General features: G+C 48.5%; 1 protein-coding gene across 3 annotated transcripts in view; it reads left to right on the forward strand.

Annotated features, from left to right (window-relative positions):
• The window catches only part of znf385c (zinc finger protein 385C), a 121,336-nt gene that overhangs the window by 90,201 nt on the left and 9,309 nt on the right, over nt 1–21,826 (forward strand). For all 3 annotated transcript variants that reach the window (XM_035616580.2, XM_035616579.2, XM_035616583.2), the window contains 3 exons: nt 10,771–10,913; nt 17,698–17,808; nt 21,076–21,277. In XM_035616580.2, the coding sequence (XP_035472473.2) occupies nt 10,771–10,913; nt 17,698–17,808; nt 21,076–21,277 (456 nt within the window). The remainder of the gene's footprint in view (nt 1–10,770; nt 10,914–17,697; nt 17,809–21,075; nt 21,278–21,826) is intronic.

Raw genomic sequence — 21,826 nt, forward strand, 5'->3', positions numbered from 1 at the left:
CCGATGGCACACACACACAACTCCCACCCCCACCTCCACCCGTCCCTCCCTCTGTGCTTCTTGTGAAATCCTGCTGGCCAACAGTAACTTCAGAATCCTGTTACGGCCTCGCTCCACCAAACACCTGCACAGACTCTGATAAGAATCCTTATCTGCCTCAGCCCCGCGTCTCCTCTTTGCACCCGGGCAGAGCCCAAGTCGGAGTGGAAGGTGTCCATGTATAACACCCCCATGGGAGGGGACACTGATTATCTTTCAACCACGTTACCCTGTGTGTTGTGTAGGCAAGGGGTTTGGCAGGGGAGCGAGGAAGTGGGCAGCAGTGGCAGGCGGCCGAGGTGCTAAATCCTTCGCTGTGAAGTTTTAAAACGCACGTCGGCCGCCCGACTCCGATGTGCAGCCCCGCGGTACGACGCCTCGTATAAAGAATCGTCCTTTCATGCCGCTCTCCCGTCTTTGTAATTACACATGAGGAATGAGAGGAGACATCTGCATGCCAGCACTCTGAGGAGAGTGGGAAGGAGACAACAAAGGGCAGCGCGGCGTCTCACAAAAGCTTTTCCAATTTGCAGCTTGCAGCTGTTTCTCTTCGGAGAGCTCGTGGAACGGGCCCGTCCGCTCTCAGAACCCAAAGAAGTGTCTCACCAAATCCAAATGGCCGATTTCTCAGCCGCCCGCTGATCGGAGGCCGTCGCTTGGCGCAGGATGACACTCTTGCTCCTCTTGTAAGGAGTTTAGTTGACTGCGTCTGAGCCGGACTCTTCTCCCCCAGGAGCAGGTGATTAGAGGTGGACGTGATGAAGAGACGCGGTCGTCGGTTAGTGGGACGCCGGCTTCGCTGGGTGACGTGTGCCATGTTTGAGCACGGAGCGGTTTGTCCATCGTGTTTGCCTTTCCCCCTCTGCGTTCGCCCACCGTCGCCTCACCTTTGTTTAGCTGCATATGCTGCACAGGATTGAAAAGCAAACGAGTCTAATGGATCCACGAGGCATGGCACCGCGACACGTAAATTAAGTCCCACAGATGTGCTTCTGTAGATTAATCTTCTCCGGCTCGCGAGCAATTATTCTGGCAGCGACGGCGAGGCATGAGGCTGATTTGAAACAATTACGGCCCAGGTTGGGCAAAATTAGCTCGTTCATTTCCCCGGGCCGCTGCTGATCGAGGGAGAGAGAGGGCCGTTTAAAAAGCGACCAAGGGGTAATTGGTTTTTAACATTGGCACGTCCTCCGGCCAACTTCATAACCAGAGCACGGGCACTCGAGGGTTAATTCTTTTGATGAGCTGTTCCTCCATTTTTGCTCTCAGTCAACAAAAGATGTCAGTCCGGATTTCATAAGCCTACGTGGCTAATTAAAATTATCTTTTGAATGGCGACTGTGTTTGTTTTTTTCTCGGCGCGTTATCTCCGTTATAGAATGTGAGCTAATTTATGCCGTGCCACTGTGCTAACCTTCACAGCTGAAGGAGTTTTATTACCACAGTCGTTCCTATGCCATAACTCTCGTGTAACTGCAATTCTGTTGCCCAAATGATATACGACCTGTCTCCCACTTCCCCCCAATGTGTTAAAAGGTAGCCAAGGAAAAAGAATATTTGGCCCCTACAGCTAGGACAGGAAAGCTTTGCCCTTTTTTTTTATAGCCAGTACACATTTCCATTAAGAGCTTTTAATTGGCCACAGACACGTGCCTGAGAGCGGAACGGAAATTAGGTTTGTTATAATAAGACAAGTCTAAAACAAAGAACCTGGAATTAGGGGAGCGAGGCAGGGAAGAGACATTTTTGTGGAAGAAAAAAAACAACTTATTCAGGTGGAGCGGAGGAAGACCATCAGCGGGCTATTTAAAGGCACACACACAAAGGCAATTTACTGGTTTGCTGCGAATACAGCTTGCTTAGCAGGAGCTACTTTGCATAACACTGAACGTAATAATACACAAGTAATGTACATTGCAATTCTCTGTGCAAGCAGTTTGCTGGTGTCGTTTGTATAAATAAAGCAAATGGTCCCGACTGCAATACCGAAGGATGTCAGACTATTTGCAACTGTGTAAATGAGTCATTAATTGTTAAGAGCTTCTCCCCACCGTGTGTGTGTGTGTGTGTGTGTGTGTGTGTGTGTGTGTGTGTGTGTGTGTGTGTGTGTGTGTGCGTCTCGTCGTCTCTGGTGAGAAACACACGAGAGGATGCTCTCACCGCCTTCAACACAACTTCATTTTCGTTTCACATTCGTCACAGCCTCATAAGCACCTTTGTGTCTGCCTCCTCCGTGTCCCGGCGACTGTTTTCATCTCTCGCTCCTCTCATCTCGTCAGCTGAGCGAAGCTAAAATTAGAAAGCAACCTCACCTTCCTGTCGCGTGCTTATTTTCCTCCCGTAAACTGCTGCATCCTCCTTTTCCCTCGAAACAGGATCCAAGCGGCCCCTGCCCGGCCACCGTATCTAATCAATTTCTAATGGGCTGTCACAGTTGGCATGATGGCTGTGCGACGCTTGGTTGACCAGCCTGATATTTATTCATGTAAAAAGCGATGTCGCACTTAATGCCACTTCCGCAAATGACTCAATTTGCCGAGGAAATGAACCTCATCTAAGTTCCTGTCAATCACGCCCAACTCCCAGCCCCGGGGTTTCTGTGTACGTGTGGGCATGCCACAACTTTCAATTAGTTTATTCTGACTTTTTTTTTGCGTGGTAGTGCGAGGCCTGATGATGACGACGGAGATGAGGCCGCACCATTAGCTCCCTGAAGCAGATGTTGAAACTGTTCGTCATATTTGGCCCTTGATAATTTCCCTTTTTCGACATCATCTGTGTTGTAAAATGGATTTGGTTAGCACTAATAGAGAAGGGTCCAACAGCTGTCATCGTTATGAAAGCTGCTCGCCCTGAGGCTTGAAAGCAGGAGGAGAAGAAGAAGAAAAAGACTTTTCTGACTTTTTACCTCTTTCTGCTGTTTATTGCGCGCTGAAGTTCTGCGTTACAGCTGCTGCAGAGTGATGACGGGCCACCGGCACCATCTGCATAGATTAATGTGTTTGATATTTCCCTTTTTCTACCTCCTTTTTTTTTTTTTTACTTCCTTTTTCCCGGGGAGCATTCGGGAAGCGGTGGCACCACTGTTGCCCGCCCATACAGGCGCCTCGCAGTGGGGAAGCTGAGCAATTTGTTTCTGGATGGCTCCGGGCTTATCGTCCCTTCTTGACAGATGGGCTTTTGCCTCGGCTCAGGTTGGGCTCGGTAGCAATGCGCTGCTCGCCGCCTGCCTGACAGAACTCATTACAGACACTCCCTGGGAGAAGAAGCATCTCCACGAGGTCCTGTTACCACCACGGGACTGCCGCGACTCACTGCTGAGCCGTGCGTCCAGGCGCGCCGCGGAAATCATTTGCTCAAGCCTGCTTCTAGACGGAAACCTCACATTGTTTCTTACCTAAAAAAGAAAAGAAAGCTGTAGCTGTAAAGAAACGAGACGGATTACAGATGATTAAACAAAGATAATTAAAGGCTCACTCTGCAGTAACCTCACTTGCTTCTCATTGTACTTCTCATAATTGAATTTAAGCCCTAACCTTGTTGTTTGTCAATGCCAGGAACCCAGCTAAGGGTTGATATCTGAGACAAGAGGCTGTATATTGATTTTATTTAAACCTCATTATCTGGTCTTGTTTTTAATTATTAGCTTTAAATCAGCCTCTGGATACACCTTTATCCACAGTGTAAGGACTTTGTTGAATTCTAAATCTGTATAAATCCGGTCCCCAGTTTTCATTGTGTGTTCTTGTCATCAACGACGCACTGAAACAACCTCGGAGATGTAACTTTACCCCCGGCGAGCCGGAGAGAAGAAGCTCGACTGGGCGGACGTGAGGTTCCAGGCTCGACAGAGACGTGAAGTGAACGGATTCGGTGTCCGACTCTGTACATTTTCTCCAAAATTGCATGTGAAAGAAGAGTCATGGAGTCCTCCGTCCTTCCTGAGAGCGCTCTATTCTCCGTCATAGTGGGTCAAACTTAGCCGTGCGTATAATCAGGCCACATGGAGCCGCCACCTCCTGCAATCCAGGGCAAGGAAGGCAAAAAAAGAGAGGGCAAAACTACATACGGGAGATTATTATAAGAGGAAATAACTCCGCTTGGATTAAATATAATCCTCGTAAGAGAAAATCTTGACCTCCTTATGAGAAAATATGATCTCCTTTCCTTTTACACGGACACACAAACTGGAGATGGAAAGAAACTGTGCTCAGTCACATCAACTGTTCAGGCATCAGACGGGGTGAAGTTGAAGCGCCGCTCCTGCTCAAATATTCCTTGCACATATTCACGGCATAAAACTGTATCCGCCTGCCGCGCGCACAGTGCAAGTTGTCACATGTGGCACACACACACACTCTCATCAACTCACACACTCCAGTACACAATATAGAGTCGCTGTGCAGCCGGTACGGCATGCCGAGTGACCCAGAAAAAAAGGAAAATCTAATTCAAATAAACAAATTTAAAAAAGGGCTTTAAGGAAAAGGTGAAGAAATGAGAGAGGGGAAGGATGGGGCATTAAATGAAAGGGCTCTTTGTAGAAATGTTTCAATTGCGTGCTTTTGAAAATAGTCTCTCATGGAACGGCAGAAGTGGCCCCAAGCCTCCAAAAAGGTCAATTTGAATGCGAAATAAGCAGGAATCCTACATTTATTTAGGCGACTCTCCTCGTGCGTTTGTCTCGCGCCATGTGAATCGGGATGAGATCGTATCTGCGTCTGTAGATAAACGTGCATTTCTGCCCGTTTGATGCGACCAAAACTCATCAAATCGGCTTAATTCAGGGTTTTGATTGAAGGTTTCATCTAATCAGGCCGTCACACAGCCCGTCTTAAGTCAGGTTTTGCTGATTTTCATCTTCCTCAAAGGGGGGGGGGAATAGAAGTGAGCGAGGAACGGCTGGGGATTGAGAGGAATCACAAGCGTCTTTTTTTAATTAAAAGTGATTGAGGTTAATGTTCTCCGTCCGCGCCGTAAGGGTTCCCACGGTGGCCCTCACACCTCCCCCTGATCAGGCAGATGCTAATTGGCTATTTTGAGTAACATTTCTCTCCCTCTCCTTCTCTCGGAGGAGTAGATCCAGACATCCAGAGGCAGTGTAATGTCATGTCATTCCCTCCAACGGCTCTGAGCCTCAAATATACCACGAGGCCAATTTCAATTTCCAGGTGGAGCTCGTGAGCCATTTGTCTGCGTCGCTTCCTTCAAAACCCAAGCTGTTGGTTATTTTAACTCAAAAACTGCAGCTCTGTATTTATGCGGAAAAGTTGTAGTTGCCGACTCTTGCCTGCGCTGTCACATCCAGTCCCATCAGCCCCGGGTCTGAGGCGGTGCAGCGGCTGCTGGGAGGTTTGCACAGCGACTGGGGGGGGCGGGGGGGGATGCTAAAACAGTGTGGCAACAGCGTGGCAGATGCACGATGAGCAACACAGAGTTATGACTCTGAATGTGCGCGTCAGGACCGCCACAGTGTGCACATTTGTGACGGCTAAACTCCCTGACCGGCATACGAGGGCCGTGCTAAACATCATTGAAAGGAAGAGAGGTCGATGTGCGCGTTGCTTGGCAGCTGACGAAAAAGGGAGTCGTCCACACGGCGCCGGGTAATTCTGCTCGTGTCGTGCCTGCACTTTTGTTGCCCATCGTTCCGGCAGTCAGCAGTTTCCGCACGCAGCGAACGTTCAAGTTTAGATGCGTGGAAAATTCATTGTCACAGCCGGCTAATCAGATCGGAAGCCTGATGGCAAAGGTTTAACTGTCAGTGCAACTGTTGCTCAGCAGGCGGCCGCAGCCGAGCAGCGGGGGGGCGCCGCGCACACCGCCCGCAAATTCTGCAGAGATCAACAAAGACTCCAGCTCTTACCCCAGTCATCCTATAGTCACTTGTCTCTATAAAGAAAAACACAAAACCCGAGACAAAGCTGTCGTCTCTGGTGGGGTTTTGTTAAAGTGTTCTCACACAAAGGATTCTTATCATGTTTTATTTTGCTGTCAGGCTCTGTAGGAAACTGCATAATGAAAGTCATTCTTCCTCCGAGACTTCCCTTTCTGTTGGTGGTTGTCCAAGGACTTAGGAGCAAGCGTAGTCTGGTACGTTGTTTACCTCACCAGGCAGCTGCTTCTTCTCTCTCGTCTCTTTGTACGAACACCATATCCAACGTCATGGGGATCCTCAGGGGTCCGTGAGGGTGCACCGCTCGCAGCGTTACTGCCACGTCCTTGTGATTTCATTCTCTGCGGCTCATGAATGTGGAGTAGAGGGGGAAGAGAGTACGCCGCTGGGCCGTTCTGAGTTTGTCGCTTCGCAAAGTCAGAATACATCTCGGCAGCTCAGTCTTGTGAGATTTAGTTCTCGACTCGGCGCACGATGTTTTTCTTTGCCACCCGACCAGTGCAGGCATCCGATCAGATTGAGGAGAGGTCTGTGAATTAGTGATGTGTTTTTATGATCTGCGCCCACCCGACATGCTATCAGAGCCGACCTGCAGAAGAATATGCCTTAAGATGGGGGTCAGGCTCCAGTTCTGGTCATAAAAACCCTGACGGATTTGTAAATCTGGTCCTCGCAGATATTGCTCTCGCTAATCTCAATCATGCACAACACCACAGCGAGAAAATAATGGCACATCACACACGACAGGATATTATTAAGATTACCGCCGCAGAGGGAGCGACGCACCTCGCGTACGGTTGAGATAGGTAATTGGAAAACTCGTTGTGCAGGCACTCGTGCTCTCGCCCCATATCGGCTCATCTTTGCGTCGCACTCGCACAGTGTAGCTCGCTTCTTCACGGTCGCCCTTTCAAAGGGTCTGCAGTGTTGAGCTGCTGCGGCCCCGATGACTTTGCAGGCAGCTCGGGAGGTTTAAGAAGAAAAAACAACCTTTATATGGATTTGCTTATGTTCTGTAAAGTAGTCGTGGTACTCGTCGTATGACTTGGAGGACTTGTTGGCCCTGTACGCTACGCTTCTCTAGAAAGCCGACCAGAGGCCCGAGCCGACCCTCGAGTCACCTCTGTTGATCACCAATTGTTCAGTCTTCCTCACGTGGCACAAAGTAGCTTCATTCCATGTCAAATCGTTGGCTGTCTGTGGGAGGCTGGACTGCGACAGGTCTTAAGACCCTGCTGTGCCAGCGTCTATCCCACATAATTACACCGGGCCGCAAATAGAAAAGGCGCTTTTCTGTCTCCTCCCCGACCCTTCTCCCTCTCCCCCGTCCTCCGCCGTTCGGCTGCAGGGATATGCACGGAGCACACGGTGGCGGGTCGGGGGAGTATTTAGAGGTGAGGAAAGGCAACTTGTCAGAAACCCTAAATGAACACTGGAGTGATGACATGGGAATTACAGTAGGAGGACTACGGGGCTGCACAGCTCATTCTGTGGTGGCGGAGAGGGGAGTGAGGAGGGAGGAGGGAAGGCCCAGTGCGTTTGCTTGTGTGTGTTCTTGGAATCCATTATTTTCTCCGAAGAGCAAGTGGACAATAATTGACGAATCGATGTTTGAATTCCACGGCTTGGACGCACCAGCCGTTCACAAACATACACAGCCGAGGAGATGCGATGTGACTGTGGCTGTTGTGTAACCCTGCCCAGTGAGTCATGAGAGGGAGGAATACGTTGTTGTGGTGGTTTGCGGAGGAGGAGGAGGAGGAGGAGGAGGAGGCCTGCCTGGGGTCGGAGGAGCGGAGACAGTCTGATCTGTTTGCAAAGTCATCAGGGAGAAAGAGAGAGATAGAGAGAGAGAGAGAGGCTGGATATTTGGTTTCAGGCTTTGCCTCAACAGCCAGTGGTCCGGACCGTGGTCCACAACTGAGGCGAACATAAATTTGAGCCTTGACGCACACATGACTCTGGACAGAATGTGCTCATAACCACATGAAAACATATGTGCCCACACACACACACACACACACACACACACACACACACAAACAACATTACATTTGCGGAACACAACAGTGTGGTAGAAGGTTATCAGAGGCCGCAGGCAAAATTAAAACCGCCATCTGCCGTACACATAAAAACACAAGCATCTCACTTTAATGTTTGTTTGCTTTAACGTGTACTCCTACTAGACGCAAATACAACAAGTGTAGAAAAATTAAACCTTGTGTTATTCTGTGTTTTGTGTGTGCATGTTGCGTGACTGTGTTTATATTGACTTCCCCCTCGACCCGCTCCCTTTCCCTGTGCCGCTCAGCGGCAGTTTGCAGGCATATGCAGAGCGCGGGGGCTATTTAGTTGTGAGAAAAAGGAATTTGTCAAAGACCCAAGGGAGCACTGAAGTGATGACAGGAGAATTACAGTAGACGGACTAAAGGGTTGAACAGCTAATTCGGTGATAGCGGAAGAGGAGTGAGGGATGAAGGCTCACTATATGTTTGCTTGCGTCCTGGGAGCTATTTGTTTTCAGAGGTGCGAAGGCAGCTCTGTTTGTATACGTGTGTGTGTGTGTGTGTGTGTGTGTGTGTGTGTGTGTGTGTGTGTGTGTGTGTGTGTGTGTGTGTGTGTGTGTGCACACACTCCGTCGCTCGATGCCGTACATACCTGGATCCGGGGCCGGGCCTCCTCCTCGGCACCGTTATCATCCAAGGAGGCAAACAGCCAGGCCCTGATTTAATAAGCTGCCTAGGGAGTCACAGATAGGTTAGGAGGCACTATCAGCTGATAACTGTTCTCCCTTCAAGCCCAGCTTCTCCCTCTGATAGCCTTTCCGGGAGTAGACTCGGCTTCTCCGTTTATTTCTCTGTGTGTGTGTGTGTGTGTGTGTGTGTGTGTGTGTGTGTGTGTGTGTGTGTGTGTGTGTGTGTGTGTGTGTGTGTGTGTGTGTGAACGATCTCCCGCCGGCTGCTGCCCACGTGTCTGTAGGCTGTGTCCGTCCTGCACTGCCTCTCCCTCGGTGTCAGACAGACAGCAGAGGGGAGCCCACACATGGTAAAAGGCATCAGGCCGCAGACCAAGGCTCAGGAGCATATGCCCCCCTCCCTCGCCCACCCACCAACCAAACCACACACACACACACACCCCACATCATGGCTGCCGCTCCTGCCAAGCCACAAAAAAAAAGCCAAGGCGCAGACATCTGACAGATTTCCACATCTGTCACTGTGTTGTGCCGTGCGCTTCACACAGGCCATAAAATAGCATCATCATCATCATCATCATCACACCACAACCTTGAAACTATGGTCCTGAGAAAAAGAAAAAAAAATCACAACCAAAGACACCACAACAAAAGAAAAAGGAAAAAAATAAAAACACCAGAAAATTTCACAGAGCAATCGCCCCGCGTCATTTATAAAAGTTTCTCTTATTTTGTTGAGTGCGTTTGAGCAGTCTGTAGGTGAACTGTAAGTGGAATAGCTCAGTGACTCAATCAGCCATGTGCCGGCTCTCGAGGAGTTATGTTCAGAGCACAGGCGAGAAAGGAGTGTGTCCTGCTCTGTAACAAGGCAAACAACAATAATAGAAAATGATGATAATTATAAAATAGACGGGTTGACAGCATGATTGGTTCCCGTGCAGGAGTTTTAGTTCATGTCGCAGACCTACACGGTGTCTTAACCGTAACAAAGTGTTTCAGCGAATGAAGTGAATAATTAATGAATGAGACATTTAACATAATCCAGTATTTGTGGATGTGTTTTCAGCATCGTCCACCTCTGTCATTTCTCCACCTTTGTCTTTCTCTGAATTTCAAGCACAACTCGGCTGATCATTTGATGTTAAATGTTTCTGAGACTTGGGAGTATTGAATTCTGCCGTGTTGCCATGGTGATAAGGTCATTTTATTGCAACAACAAAATTGTGCTGAAGGTAAACAGAGTAGTGGACGATGCTCTCCCGGGTATGGATGTATTTTCTCCGTGACTACGGCTATTTTTCTTTTCAAATCCTCCACCTGCTGTTTTTTGGTCAATTCCTTCTCTTTCTTTCTAAGATGCTTATTGTTAGGCCAGTGATTGCTTCTTTTTGTTTTTGTGGTGTGCATTATCACACACAAACGTAACCCGCCTCACAGTGTGTGTGTGTGTGTGTGTGTGTGTGTGTGCTTGCGAGAGGAGTTCCTGCACGATGGGCGTACAATGGCGGTGGCCTCGGTGACCTGCAGCTGACACTGATGATTGATCCTGGCACTGGGGTAAGTGCCTGTGCACCGCCGAGCGCACGGGTCCAGTGAAATGCAGCCAGGTGGAAAATTAGAAATCTCTTCATCCCTGGTCCATTTGAAATCCGATATCTCCCATCTTCCATTTTTGCGCGGGGGCACCTTTCCTCAGCCAATACATCAGTAATTAAATGACGTGCGTGTGTGTGTGTGTGTGTGTGTGTGTGTGACAGGGCAGGTGCATGTCCTTGGGGAGCAGTCGGGGTAATGTGCATATTAAGTCTCCAGTAAAATTGCCCATCGCCCCAGAACACATGAATCTACCGTCTGCATAAAAACAGTATCGCACACTTATGTAAACATGCTGTTTTTTGTCCCATATACAATCACATGCCCGCGCACACGCACCAACACGCACATACAGAGTTGTACAACGTGTGCTGGGTGTCAGCTGGAGGGGTAATGGTGCCTCTGGCATGAAATAAATCAAAGTCGGGCCTCCGTGCAGGTCCACTCCTACAGGCACACGGGGGCAGAAGAGCCGCCCCCACATGTTAACGTTGACTTTTGTTTCTTATTGTTTCTCCTAACATCACTATCTCTTTGTTTTGTCCAGGTACGTCGGCCCAGGGTAGCTCCCTCCTCGCCTCCCTCCCCGTCCCAGGACGACCTCTGCAGCCTCAGCTCGACCTCAAACACCTCCTGCCCTTCAGACTCAATGGCTCCTCCCCCCTCAGCCTCTTCCCCAACTTCAACACGGTGAGTTCCGGCGGCTCTGATATCATGAAAGTGGAACCAATGAATCTATAACTTTTAGCAACGACAAATCTCAACAATAAAGGTCCCCAGCCGACCCCAAAACGGCCTGCAAATAGTGAGGTACCTTATTTAGCTCCATGTAAAACACCATGTGAAGAGGTGACTCGTCTCACGGCGGGAAAGAAATGTTGTGATTATACTGTTTGGTGAGAAAAATGTTATTTAGCATTCTCGTCTTGTGCACTCCTTGAAAATGCAATTTGTTTGGAAAATTTGAGGCAGAGGGTATTAAAGGGAAGAATCTATAACGCACCTTTTGATTATTAAAGGCCCCTTGCAGACTTATTAGCGATATTGTGTACTCTGCGGCTGCAGGGGCCTCTTGTGGTGTATGGGTCGGGGTTATGATCCACATACTTCATAAATTCTGTGTCACCTCACGCTGGTTGAATGGTTTTTACATCGGCGAGTGGTATAAAGAAAAGACAGGTCTATAAAATTGTGTCCTTAATGCTAGCCCCCCTGTAATTCACTATATCGTTATCTCCCCCCGCCAGACCTCATCCCGCTGTACTGCGCAGAGGGCTTACCTCGGGCTCGGGGGGTGCTAATCTTTATTCAAGCATCGTTTCACCTCTCCGCATTGTTGCGGTCGCCTCGGTATCAGCATCTCTGTAGATGAGACCGTTATTACTTTGTTTCGAGGCGTCAGCAACAAACCGTCTGGGTTTTTCCGAGCACCTCGGCTCTGACGCTTATTTTTGCTGCGGTGCTTGGAATTAAAAAGCTAGTGTCTTTGATCCTTTACCTACCTGCACTCTATACCCATTGTCCTTATATATATATATATATATATATATATGTGTGTGTGTGTGTGTGTGTGTGTGTGTGTGTGTGTGTGAAGACACTTTCGATTTCTTTGATCCGAGTGTTACACTTTGTGTGTATGTGTGTGTGTTCACTTCCCTTATCGCACACTGTGAAACCATTTCCAGTTCTGTGGACTGTAAATGAAACATAAGCCGGAGCTTTTGCTCCAGCATACACTTTACACATTCTTTGAACCAAGCGAAAAAAGGGAGGATGAGAGAGTGAGTTGGAGAAAGAGAGAGACATCTGGCTGGCTGGTGTCCTGCAGTGGAGGATGTGTTTGAGGGGGTGGATGAGACATAAACGTGTGCTGTGTGTGCGCAAGTAGCTATATGAACAGTGCGGTGTATTCATTTGTTCAGCCACCAACTGCGTCTGGGGCCGTGAGGTGGACCGTGCTGCCCTGCGGAGGATTGAGAATGCCCAGCAGCAAAGGCAGCTCGGAAAACAATCGCTCCTCGAACAACCCATCGTGTATTTGTGTTAGTGGCGGAGGCGAGTCTGTGGTCAGTGTTTTGTCTGTGTCGTGGTTATGTCTCAATGGGAAAATTGCTTTCTTTTCTCAAACCGCCTCACAGCTCAGTTTAAACCTTTGTGCTGACTGATAGAAATAATGTTGGGGGGGGGGTGACCCTAACCCTAACCCGGACGGGTACCACAAGGGGGTGAATGCACCAAGCAGAGAGTCCCTGGTTTGAACAGCCCCATCTTCTCTTTCCCACATTTCTCATCTGAGTAGAAGTCAAAAGTCAACTTCACTGTGCTCCAAAGACTCTTTAAAGGCCGTTATTCAACGGCCTAAGTCAGGAACAGAAGGGAGGAAAAAATCTTTTTCTTTATAAAGCAATAAAGAAAAAGATTTTTGACCATATTTCCCATATCCTTGGATAATGAATTGACGTCAATAATCTTGGTAAAGACAGTCCACGCTGTCGGGTTGGAGATGTGTGTGAAGCATCCACCTTTTTTGAATTTGTTGCTTCTTTTCAGTAACTTCCCTTTTTTTTCTTCCAGCCTTTAATTATTCAGGGTAGTTTCAACCACAAAAACCAAACAAACAGCCACCGGAGCAGCTGGCGTTAAGGCCTTGCTCAAGGGCACCGCTGTGGCGTTGACGAGGAATCCTGCCAGTCACGAGCTTATTCGTTGTCTGCTGCCATGGCGACAACTTTGTGCCATATGAGAATAAGCGTTATTTGCCTCACACGGGGAATTTAACTCATATTTTCTGTCAGTGATTTAAACTGTAGCTTGACTGCTTGTCGGCGACGTACAACCACGAGGCAGGAATCCTAGTTTTCAGACTATTATGTTTGTTTAAAAAATAAAGTCGTGTTAGTGAGAGTTACTGTAGAAGAAGGGAAGGCAGTCGATTAATAATGAATGCAGCAAGCTGGCTCACAGGAAACAGTGTTTACAGAGGGGCAGTGGAAATTCAAACAGAATACCACTCGCGGTAGGTTGAGGAATCCACCGCAGCCAGAATACAGAAAATTATGATAACCATGGAAATAACATCAAATCAGTGTCTCTTCAGTCCCGGGAGGAGATAATTAGCCTCCATAACACACACTCTGACAGCGCAGCTGTGGCATTAATCACAGAGTCCTTTCAACGCGGAGCCTCGGGTTCTCAAAGACCCGATAAAGCACACGTTGTCCCGGATGTGTACGGAAAAGATGAATGCACCTGTCTCCAGAACTAAATATCCTTCAGGTCCTCTGGTGTCCCTTCTTCCACCCCCCACCCCCTCCTGCTCTCCCTCCCTCCCTCCCTCCCTCCCTCCCTGTCTCTACCTGCCCTGAGATCCCATCACGGACTCAGCCCCCCTGCGCAAGATAACTTCTGTCTGCACTCGGATGGCGGGGGAACACGGAGGGCCTCGGACAAAGGATGCATTTATAGTCGGTCTGTTCAGGATGGCCGCGGACAGACAATGGGCACATTCTTCAACTCCTAAAACAAACAGCTGTGTGCAGCCTGCCCTGCTAAGGTGGACCGGGGGCCACAGGAGCGGGGGGCGGGGGGAGGGGGGGCTCTGTTTCCATGGTCAGACTTTGTCTGGTGAAGGTGGAGAAGTCAGTTGAGTCATGTAGAAGAGGCCAAAATAAATCAACAAAAGGTACGGCCCTGAGGGAGAGAGATACCTTCTGCATGGAGGCTTCAGTGTTCCCTCTCACACTTCACCTTGAAGTAAACAGACTCCCCCCGTGCAGGGGGAGGCCGGTCCCGACACTTCTCTCCCAATGTGAGCAGAGGAATGGGCATGTGCAAGGCCCTGTGCCAACCCCGGGGGAGACCCAAGGTGATTGTTAAACGCGATACCATGCTGAGGGGGGGGGGGGGGGGGGGGGGCGCCACGAGATCAGCTGTCATCGTGGAATTCCAACCCGTCTCACGAAGCCATCGGCGTCCAGCTCTGCTCGTTATAGGACGCCGATCCAGGCACTCTCCCAGTCTTTTCGGAGCATTAGTCCCTAATGCAGTATCCAGAAACACTTGTATGTGGGCTCATAAAATGTATTTGACAGTCGCGTGTTTTAGATAACAATGAATTTTAACTGCATTAAAATGCCAGCTGCGGTGAGGCTTGTCACAACAAGGCAGAACAAATATATCCTGCAGAGCCTGTGTGGAGAGAAACACCAAGGCTAAAGCTGGATTTACTGTCGGCGCACAGGGTTAATAGGAGCCGGCAACTTAAATACTGATGACACGGGTTTTGATTTATAATTGAATGTAAGATTTACCCTAATAATATTCTCAACGCAATGCTAGATGGATTTATAGTCTTTAGTGTGTAACTGTGATACCGTCATTTACTTTGTTATAGTTATATCCAGGTAACATAAAAATGAATTTCACCACATCCTATTCGTGAATGGAAGACTACCGCAATGGGCACTTCCTCAATGCTGTCTTCACTCTCAACGTGATGCTGACCAATCACAGGTCTTGGTGTCACCGCGTGGTTTCTCCGTTGCCACCGTGGCTCGACGTGCGGTTGAATTTCTGAGGAAGCGCATGTCGGCTACGGCACAGAGACAACCTCTTAACACTGAAATATATATCCAGCTTTAGTGATTATTACAAATTGAGAGTGGCGATATCCACATCTCCATCCATCACATGCGGCAGATCTTTAAATAGTCCTTAAACTTACGTAAATTCCTGAGTTCTGGGTGGATGTAAACGCCACTTCTGAAAACTTGCATCATGTTTTCATTTCCAGAACAAATATCAGGAGCCACATTTTCCAAAAAATTCAAGCATTTACGCTTACTGTCCATGTCTCAGATATCGGAGGTGATAGAAGGAAGAGGCGACAAATCAAAGAAGTATCACAATCAGAAAAATCGTACTATAAAGGGGAGAGAGAGTTGGCGCGGCGGGTGTGCAAACTAGTCGCGCGTTGTCAAAGGTTTATAATTAGATTTCTGATCTGTCTGTCGGAGGCTCCGCACGCCCACGCAGACGGGTTTGCCAAATGAACATCGTGGAAAAGAGAATAAGGTTTTGACAAATCGAGGACGGTTTGCGTGGGAGGAGGTAGTTTATCGTGTTCTGTCAAGAGAGAGCGCCGGAGTCTCGGGAGCATCTTTACTGTACGCCGAGTCTCGCTGTGCGGACCGGTGCCGTCTCGAGTCACCAGAAAGGATTTGTGTCATCTGGAACTCTGTCTGCTTTTCTTTCTTGTGAAAAACTCCTCATTGGAATGTGGTTATGTGCTGTAAACTGAATACCTGCTGTCGTAGTGGCTGCCCCCCCGCTACTTAATTGGACTGATGATTTGTCGACTGCACCTTTCTAAGTGCCTCTGCACGCGCTGATGGAGGTTGATCACTGTAGCGCTGCAATAACGCAGCGCACAAAAATCCCTTTTCAGTTGTTTGACTTCATTTTAATATTGTTTGTTCCTTTTATTGTGTACATGCAACTTTTTTTTGTTACAGCCACTTGTTGTGACTCACCAGAACCGCCTGATTCATCAAAGTATACCGTCTGCTGAAGCATTCGTTTCTTTCCAAGAGCACACTAGGAAAGGAGTCACTTTGGCAGAAACACCTGCACCCCTGCTTATTCAATTATCCAAACAGACAATCATATGCCGATCAATCATTGTCTTACACACACTCCTACTCCGATGCTGCGTCACAGGGAGTATTCTGGGGTTTAGTATTTTCCCCATCTTGTGGAATCCATGGTAAAAAAGAGAGAGCAAAGAGAGGCTCTGCGGTAAAAGTATGGAGTCCCTAATGAAGTAGAGTGTGTATTGTTATTGTATTGTATTATTAGAAATAACCTGGATTTATTAAGGAGGTTATGTTTTCACCCCTGTTCATCAGTTTGCCAGTTGGTATTGTTGAAGTGATTTCCACGAAACTTGGTGGAAGGAAGGGACCTGGGTGAAGACAGAACCCATATCATCTTGGTGCAGATCCAGGAATTTTGTTCCATCACTTTTTTCTCCCATTTCTTGACATTTACACAATTCCCCAGGGAATAAATGCGCGGATCTTGTTGAGAAAAATCTGGCATGTGTGGTTCGGAGGTATCTGCTCTACCGGGTACCATAGTTCACTCCTGTACTTATTATTATAGTCGCACTAAAATGTGACGTTGTGACAATTCAATAGCGACTCCAGTATCTTATTTCGCTGACGTGCATAAAATGGATAAAGTAACTAAGCCTCTCCGCTGGTGCCTCGTCAGGTTATCGCCTCAGCCCACCCTCAACCTTGTACTCTGGTGTACTTCTACTGTTCCCACTTCAATGAAAGCAACTTGAGATATGGCCACTGGTCACATTTCTCAGTGCACACGCATGAAACGGCCATTGATGTCGGGTGGAGTCCTGCCCAGAGCTCAGCGTGTGACACACACTGTCCCTCGCGCAGAGAAATTGAAATATTCTTTTAAGGTCACGCAACATTTAGTGGATGACGTTTTCATTAGTTCCAGATTTATGTCGAAAAAAAACCTACTCAGCTATCACACACGCCCCCTTCTTGTCCCTGCTTTGTTGTCCCATTAATTTATTCTTTATCTCGATACTCTGTGATCAACATGCGAGGAGTATTTTCCCCGTCACGCCTCCTGGTTGCACGCGGGAGGCTCAGATTGTCGAAACGGCCTCCGTTCATGTCACACTGTCTGTGATGTTCTGTGTGTTTCAGGGGTTATTTTGTGATTTGTGAACTCCCCCCATCTGCGTCACGGCTTTTCCACAGTGACATTCAACAAGCCTTATTGAAAGGATGTTTTTCCCCTTATTGTCACATTGATTTACTTGTGAATGCATGTGGGGAAATATACGGTGGCTGATGGACAGGAGAGAACCATCAGGGTTTTGTCGAAAAAGTGATATTGCTGGCGGTCAGAGATAATGTTTTCATTTGTCAACTTACGGTATTAGTTCTCTCTTTTCTCTCTTCCCCACGTCGGTGCTCAGTGTTGAACCTAGAAACGTGTTCTCATTCCAGACCGAGAGAGTACGACCTCAAAAACATGGCAATTACCACTAAAAGCTGACATTTTTACGCATATTACATTCTACTGTCGCTGCTGAAAAATACATTTTACTGAACTTTTCCAAAGGGGGGGGGGGGGGGTGTTCTCCAGCGTCTGTTGCAGCTCCAACTTACACATCATGCAGTGTCTTTGCCTCACGTCTCCCTCCTCCGTGTCGCCCCCCCCCCCCCCCCCCCCTCCTCCCAGGGAGGCGTCCACACACAGTTCCAGAACCTCTGCTTTTGCAGACACTTTGTAACGCGTGTGGCCAACGCCCAAGATTAAATCTTGGCTTGCAGGGGAATGAGTTGTTCTGCTGCACAGAAAATGTCCCATTCGGGGGAAATAAAATCGTATAGACCCTAATGTTGTTTGTATTGCTTCTTTTCTCTCCGTCTCTCAGATGGACCCTGTCCAGAAGGCGGTGATCAACCACACGTTCGGCGTCCCTCAGCCCCTCAAGAAGAAACAGATTATCTCCTGCAACATTTGCCACCTGCGCTTTAACTCAACGGTAAGAAATACTCCGGAGGTTTTTCATGAGAAAGATAGAGAGGTTTTTTTGGCAATGCCAGAGTGTAATTTCTAAAATAAAAGCAATCTATACCAACAAAAAAAAGCGAGGCTAGCCTCAGAGAACAACATCCCTTTTGTTTTTTTGTTTTTAATAAATGGTCCACTAATACCTCAGGCCTTATCAGCCTCACTGACACGACTTGTATTTGCGTTGTTCAAATCAAAAGTTAGTCATTTATAGTTTTGTTTTTTTGTTCTAGCAGTGAAATCTGTATGTGTGTTTGTGTCTGTCTGTTGTTGTTGTTGTGGTGGTGGTGTGAGGGATTAGACAGCAGGGAGAGCTGCAGTTTATCAGCGAAGTGCAGAAACAATCAGCAGCCCCAGCAGGAAGCAGCATTCTCAGCTCCTCGTTCATTTCTCCCATCCCTGCCATCCCGCACGACGTGCACACACACGCACACACACACACACACACACACGCACACACACACAAACAACAACACACACACACACACACACACACGCACACACACACACACACACACACACACACACACGCGCGCGCGCGCACGCACACACAAGCACATGCTGCACACGTGCAAACATTCACAGGGGAGCACGCAGGCAAACATCCCGTGACATTTCATGCATATTCACATAAACAAATAAATATTGGTCCAGAAAGCCTGAAGACGTCTCAGGTCTGTGCACAGCAAAAAAAAACTAACACACACACACTTTTTTAAACTCCATTTTCAAAGAGGGGCTGAGGCACAGGAGACGGGGAGCGGAGGGGGCGCAGACGTGATCTTCACACACTGGAGTAAATCCCATTCCCTGCCTTCACACGCCGGCTTAAATATGAGTGTCAGGTCTGACTGTAGCTTTATCTGTCTCTCTGAGAGCATCTGTACTTTCCTGACACGTCCGTGCACCCCTCCTCAGAGTTATCCCAACTTATCCTCATGCATAATGCCGAAAGGGGAAATATGTGAGCTTTTCTCTGCTGCTCAATATAGCCCAGCAATTTAACACCGGCTACAAATCGTGTTTCCGGCGACCTCCGGCGACCCAACTCCTCGCTCACCTGCAGCGACGCCGACGTGCACGCCGGGGTGTGTCAGTGCAGTGTGAGGTGTCGCGGCTTCGGATGTTGCTACTGCATCACACATTTTTCCAGAACTTTCCCCGCCAGCCCCCCTGGATGACGTGTTGATGACTGTAAATGCATGTCCGGCCGCCTGCGCGCTCCGCCCAGACGCCACAGAATGCTCTGGAGATGTTCCTGCGCTTGTGAACGCGCCCGGCTGGGACAGTCTGCTGCTGCGTTCGTCATACGCGAACCCCCGGGAAATGTCCGTACGCAATTTTTCACTCATTTGTCATGTCTGAAAATCAGCTATAGGGGAACTCTGGAGGGGCCCGAAAGCCCTCTGGTTGTCCCAGGTGTCCTCTGGCCGGTCCGGTGCTCCGTGCTCAGGAAGGAAATACAGCAAACAAAGTGATTATTGTCCTAATGGGGAAACAACAGGTCCACTCATCAGCCCCCGTAATCAAAAGATTGATGATTTTTTTTTTTATAATTAAGCAAACCAGCTGGCATACCCGCTTTATTTAAAGTCTTTGTTATTATTTTTTTCTACAATCTGCATGGGCATTATTCGGAGAAGAGGATTCAAGTGAAACGCAATTGGGGGGGGGGGGCATGTTCCACACCCACTGAACATATGTCTGAGCACCAGATACAGTTGTCCGGTGTTTCCTCTTGGCCCTGGGATTGTTCAATCGCGAGGCAATCAAGAGAGACTCTCCCAGAAAAGAGCAGTGCATCGCTCCCCTGTAGTCCCGCCGGCCGGGGGGGTTGGGGGGGGCCAATGTGAAAACCAAAAGCTTGTTTCACACCTCGTTCCTCCGGAGAGATGCCGGTGGTGGAGAAGGCGCTGGCTGAATTCTTCACAATGGCACTAATCTCTTGTCGCGGCAGGTCGGTTGCAAAGTGTACGAAATGTTTAACAGATGCTTAGACCTCCGCTACGCTATATCACAGCATGTTTAAATGTTTAAATCCATACCAAAGATGCCTGTGTTTACATTGATCCACCACATGAGACTGGTGGTGGTGTTATGCATGTTTGCCTATAATCTTGTGTTTCTACGCTAAAGCAGCACAAGTAATCTTTTTTTTTTTTTATCATCGCTTTTGGGACTTTTTTTTTTTTCCCGTGCTCGTGCAGTCAGAGAAATCCACATTTCACTCCTGATGTGAAAGGCTTTCACAGTGTCCGCGAGTCTCTGGATCGCTCCTCACTCAGGAGGCCTTCAAGGCAAAGTCCGGTCTCTTTACTGAAGTTCTTTGGTGTCGCGAGGATTTGCATGATTCATTTCTTCGAGGGAAATAAACCTGCTCGAGAGCCCTCGGAGGAGCGACTGCATCTTACCTCGATCCACTTGTCAAAACACACACACGGCCTTTGGAGCAAAAGGCTTAATCCATCAATTTCTCATGTCCACATTATGGAGTATACCGGTTTTTTGTGGGCATTTAAGTTTTTTCCATACTTTTGGATATCATTTGAAACAACACTTTTCTTTTAATAATGGCCATACTGTATATATTTTAATCAGTGGTTGTATTATTTTTTTTCCATAATGAGTACGTGTTCTGCTCCTGCCCTCTCAAACTCCGTCCTATCCAGGCCAAGAGCTGATGAGAGATGATCCCCACGGATTGTTTCGGGTTTTTTTGTACTTTTAATGAGTAATCTCTGTGTTGATTTTTCTAGTATTCATTTGTAGCCACGCTTGCTCTGACAACGGGAGCTTTGTTCTCGGATCGACCATGGGAAGGTAAATTGTGATCCATGCAACCTGGTGGGAAATCTGCACATTTACTGCTGCATCAAAGTGTTCTGCCTCTGATTTGTATTTGTGGGTTTGCTCGTGCTCGTGAGTGTGACACTGGTATGTATTTCCACACGTGTCGATGATTTTCGGAGGCTGACTCTCACCGTGCACATTAATAGGGTAGTTGTGGAGATGGGATCCTCTCCCTTGTTACATATTACACATGCAATTATACCTCTGGCCTCCCGATGTGCCAGCGCTGTTATCAGGCGGAAACAGACTTCCCTTCCCTGCGGCCCGTGCGTGCCTGCGAGAGAGCGAATATTCAAGCGTGCGTTTTTACATTTACTGCACGTGGGCTCCGGTCTTTCCGGCAGATAACGCAGTGAGACCTTTTGTCTGCCTCGTCCTTTCTCTGCAGAACCAAGCGGAAGCCCACTACAAGGGCCACAAGCACGCCCGCAAACTCAAAGCCATGGAGGCGCAGAGGAACAGACAGCGGCGATCCGGGGAGGCCTCATCCGCAGGGCGAGAGAGAGACCGGGACCGGGACCGGGGCAAGACATCGACATCGGAGGCAGCGCTCCCTGCGCTCATGGATACAAGCTCGGCGGAGGGAACAGGTACAGTATGCTATTTGTAACTGGTCCTCCCTCTGCCTCCCTCCATCTTCTTGATGATCACTCCATCACACTGTGGTTCCTCTAATTCCCCCTTCTCCTGTCCTGCTGTCACATCAGTTACTGCTTCCATCCTCCTCTTCCTCGTCCTCCACGTCTCGGCCTCGCTTAGCTCTCTCCCTTTGCTTCACTGCGCTACATCTTCTCTACACCTTATCCTTCACCCCCTCTCCCTAGCTGTCCTCTCTGTCTGCCTGCGCATTCAAAAACTCAGCGGTTTTCCACCCACACTAGACCCCCGGAACCTGTCTGGCCTGACTCTCCGTCCCTGTGATAGATGGGAGGCCACGAAGCCGTGGGATGTCTGGGAGCGAGAGACGCTGTGCAAATAAAGGGGCCCGGCTGAGATCGATCTGAGCCCCTCTGCCACTTCATTTCCATCCTCCGACTCCTCCGTGCTCCCCCCTGCTCTCTCCTGTCCATCTCGGTTGGACGGAGACGGTGGTGGCAGAATCTGTGTATTTCTGCAGGATGAAATGAGTCGAGGGGGAG

This window comes from Scophthalmus maximus, chromosome 17 (genome assembly GCF_022379125.1).
Source record: "Scophthalmus maximus strain ysfricsl-2021 chromosome 17, ASM2237912v1, whole genome shotgun sequence".
Lineage (NCBI taxonomy): Eukaryota > Metazoa > Chordata > Actinopteri > Pleuronectiformes > Scophthalmidae > Scophthalmus > Scophthalmus maximus.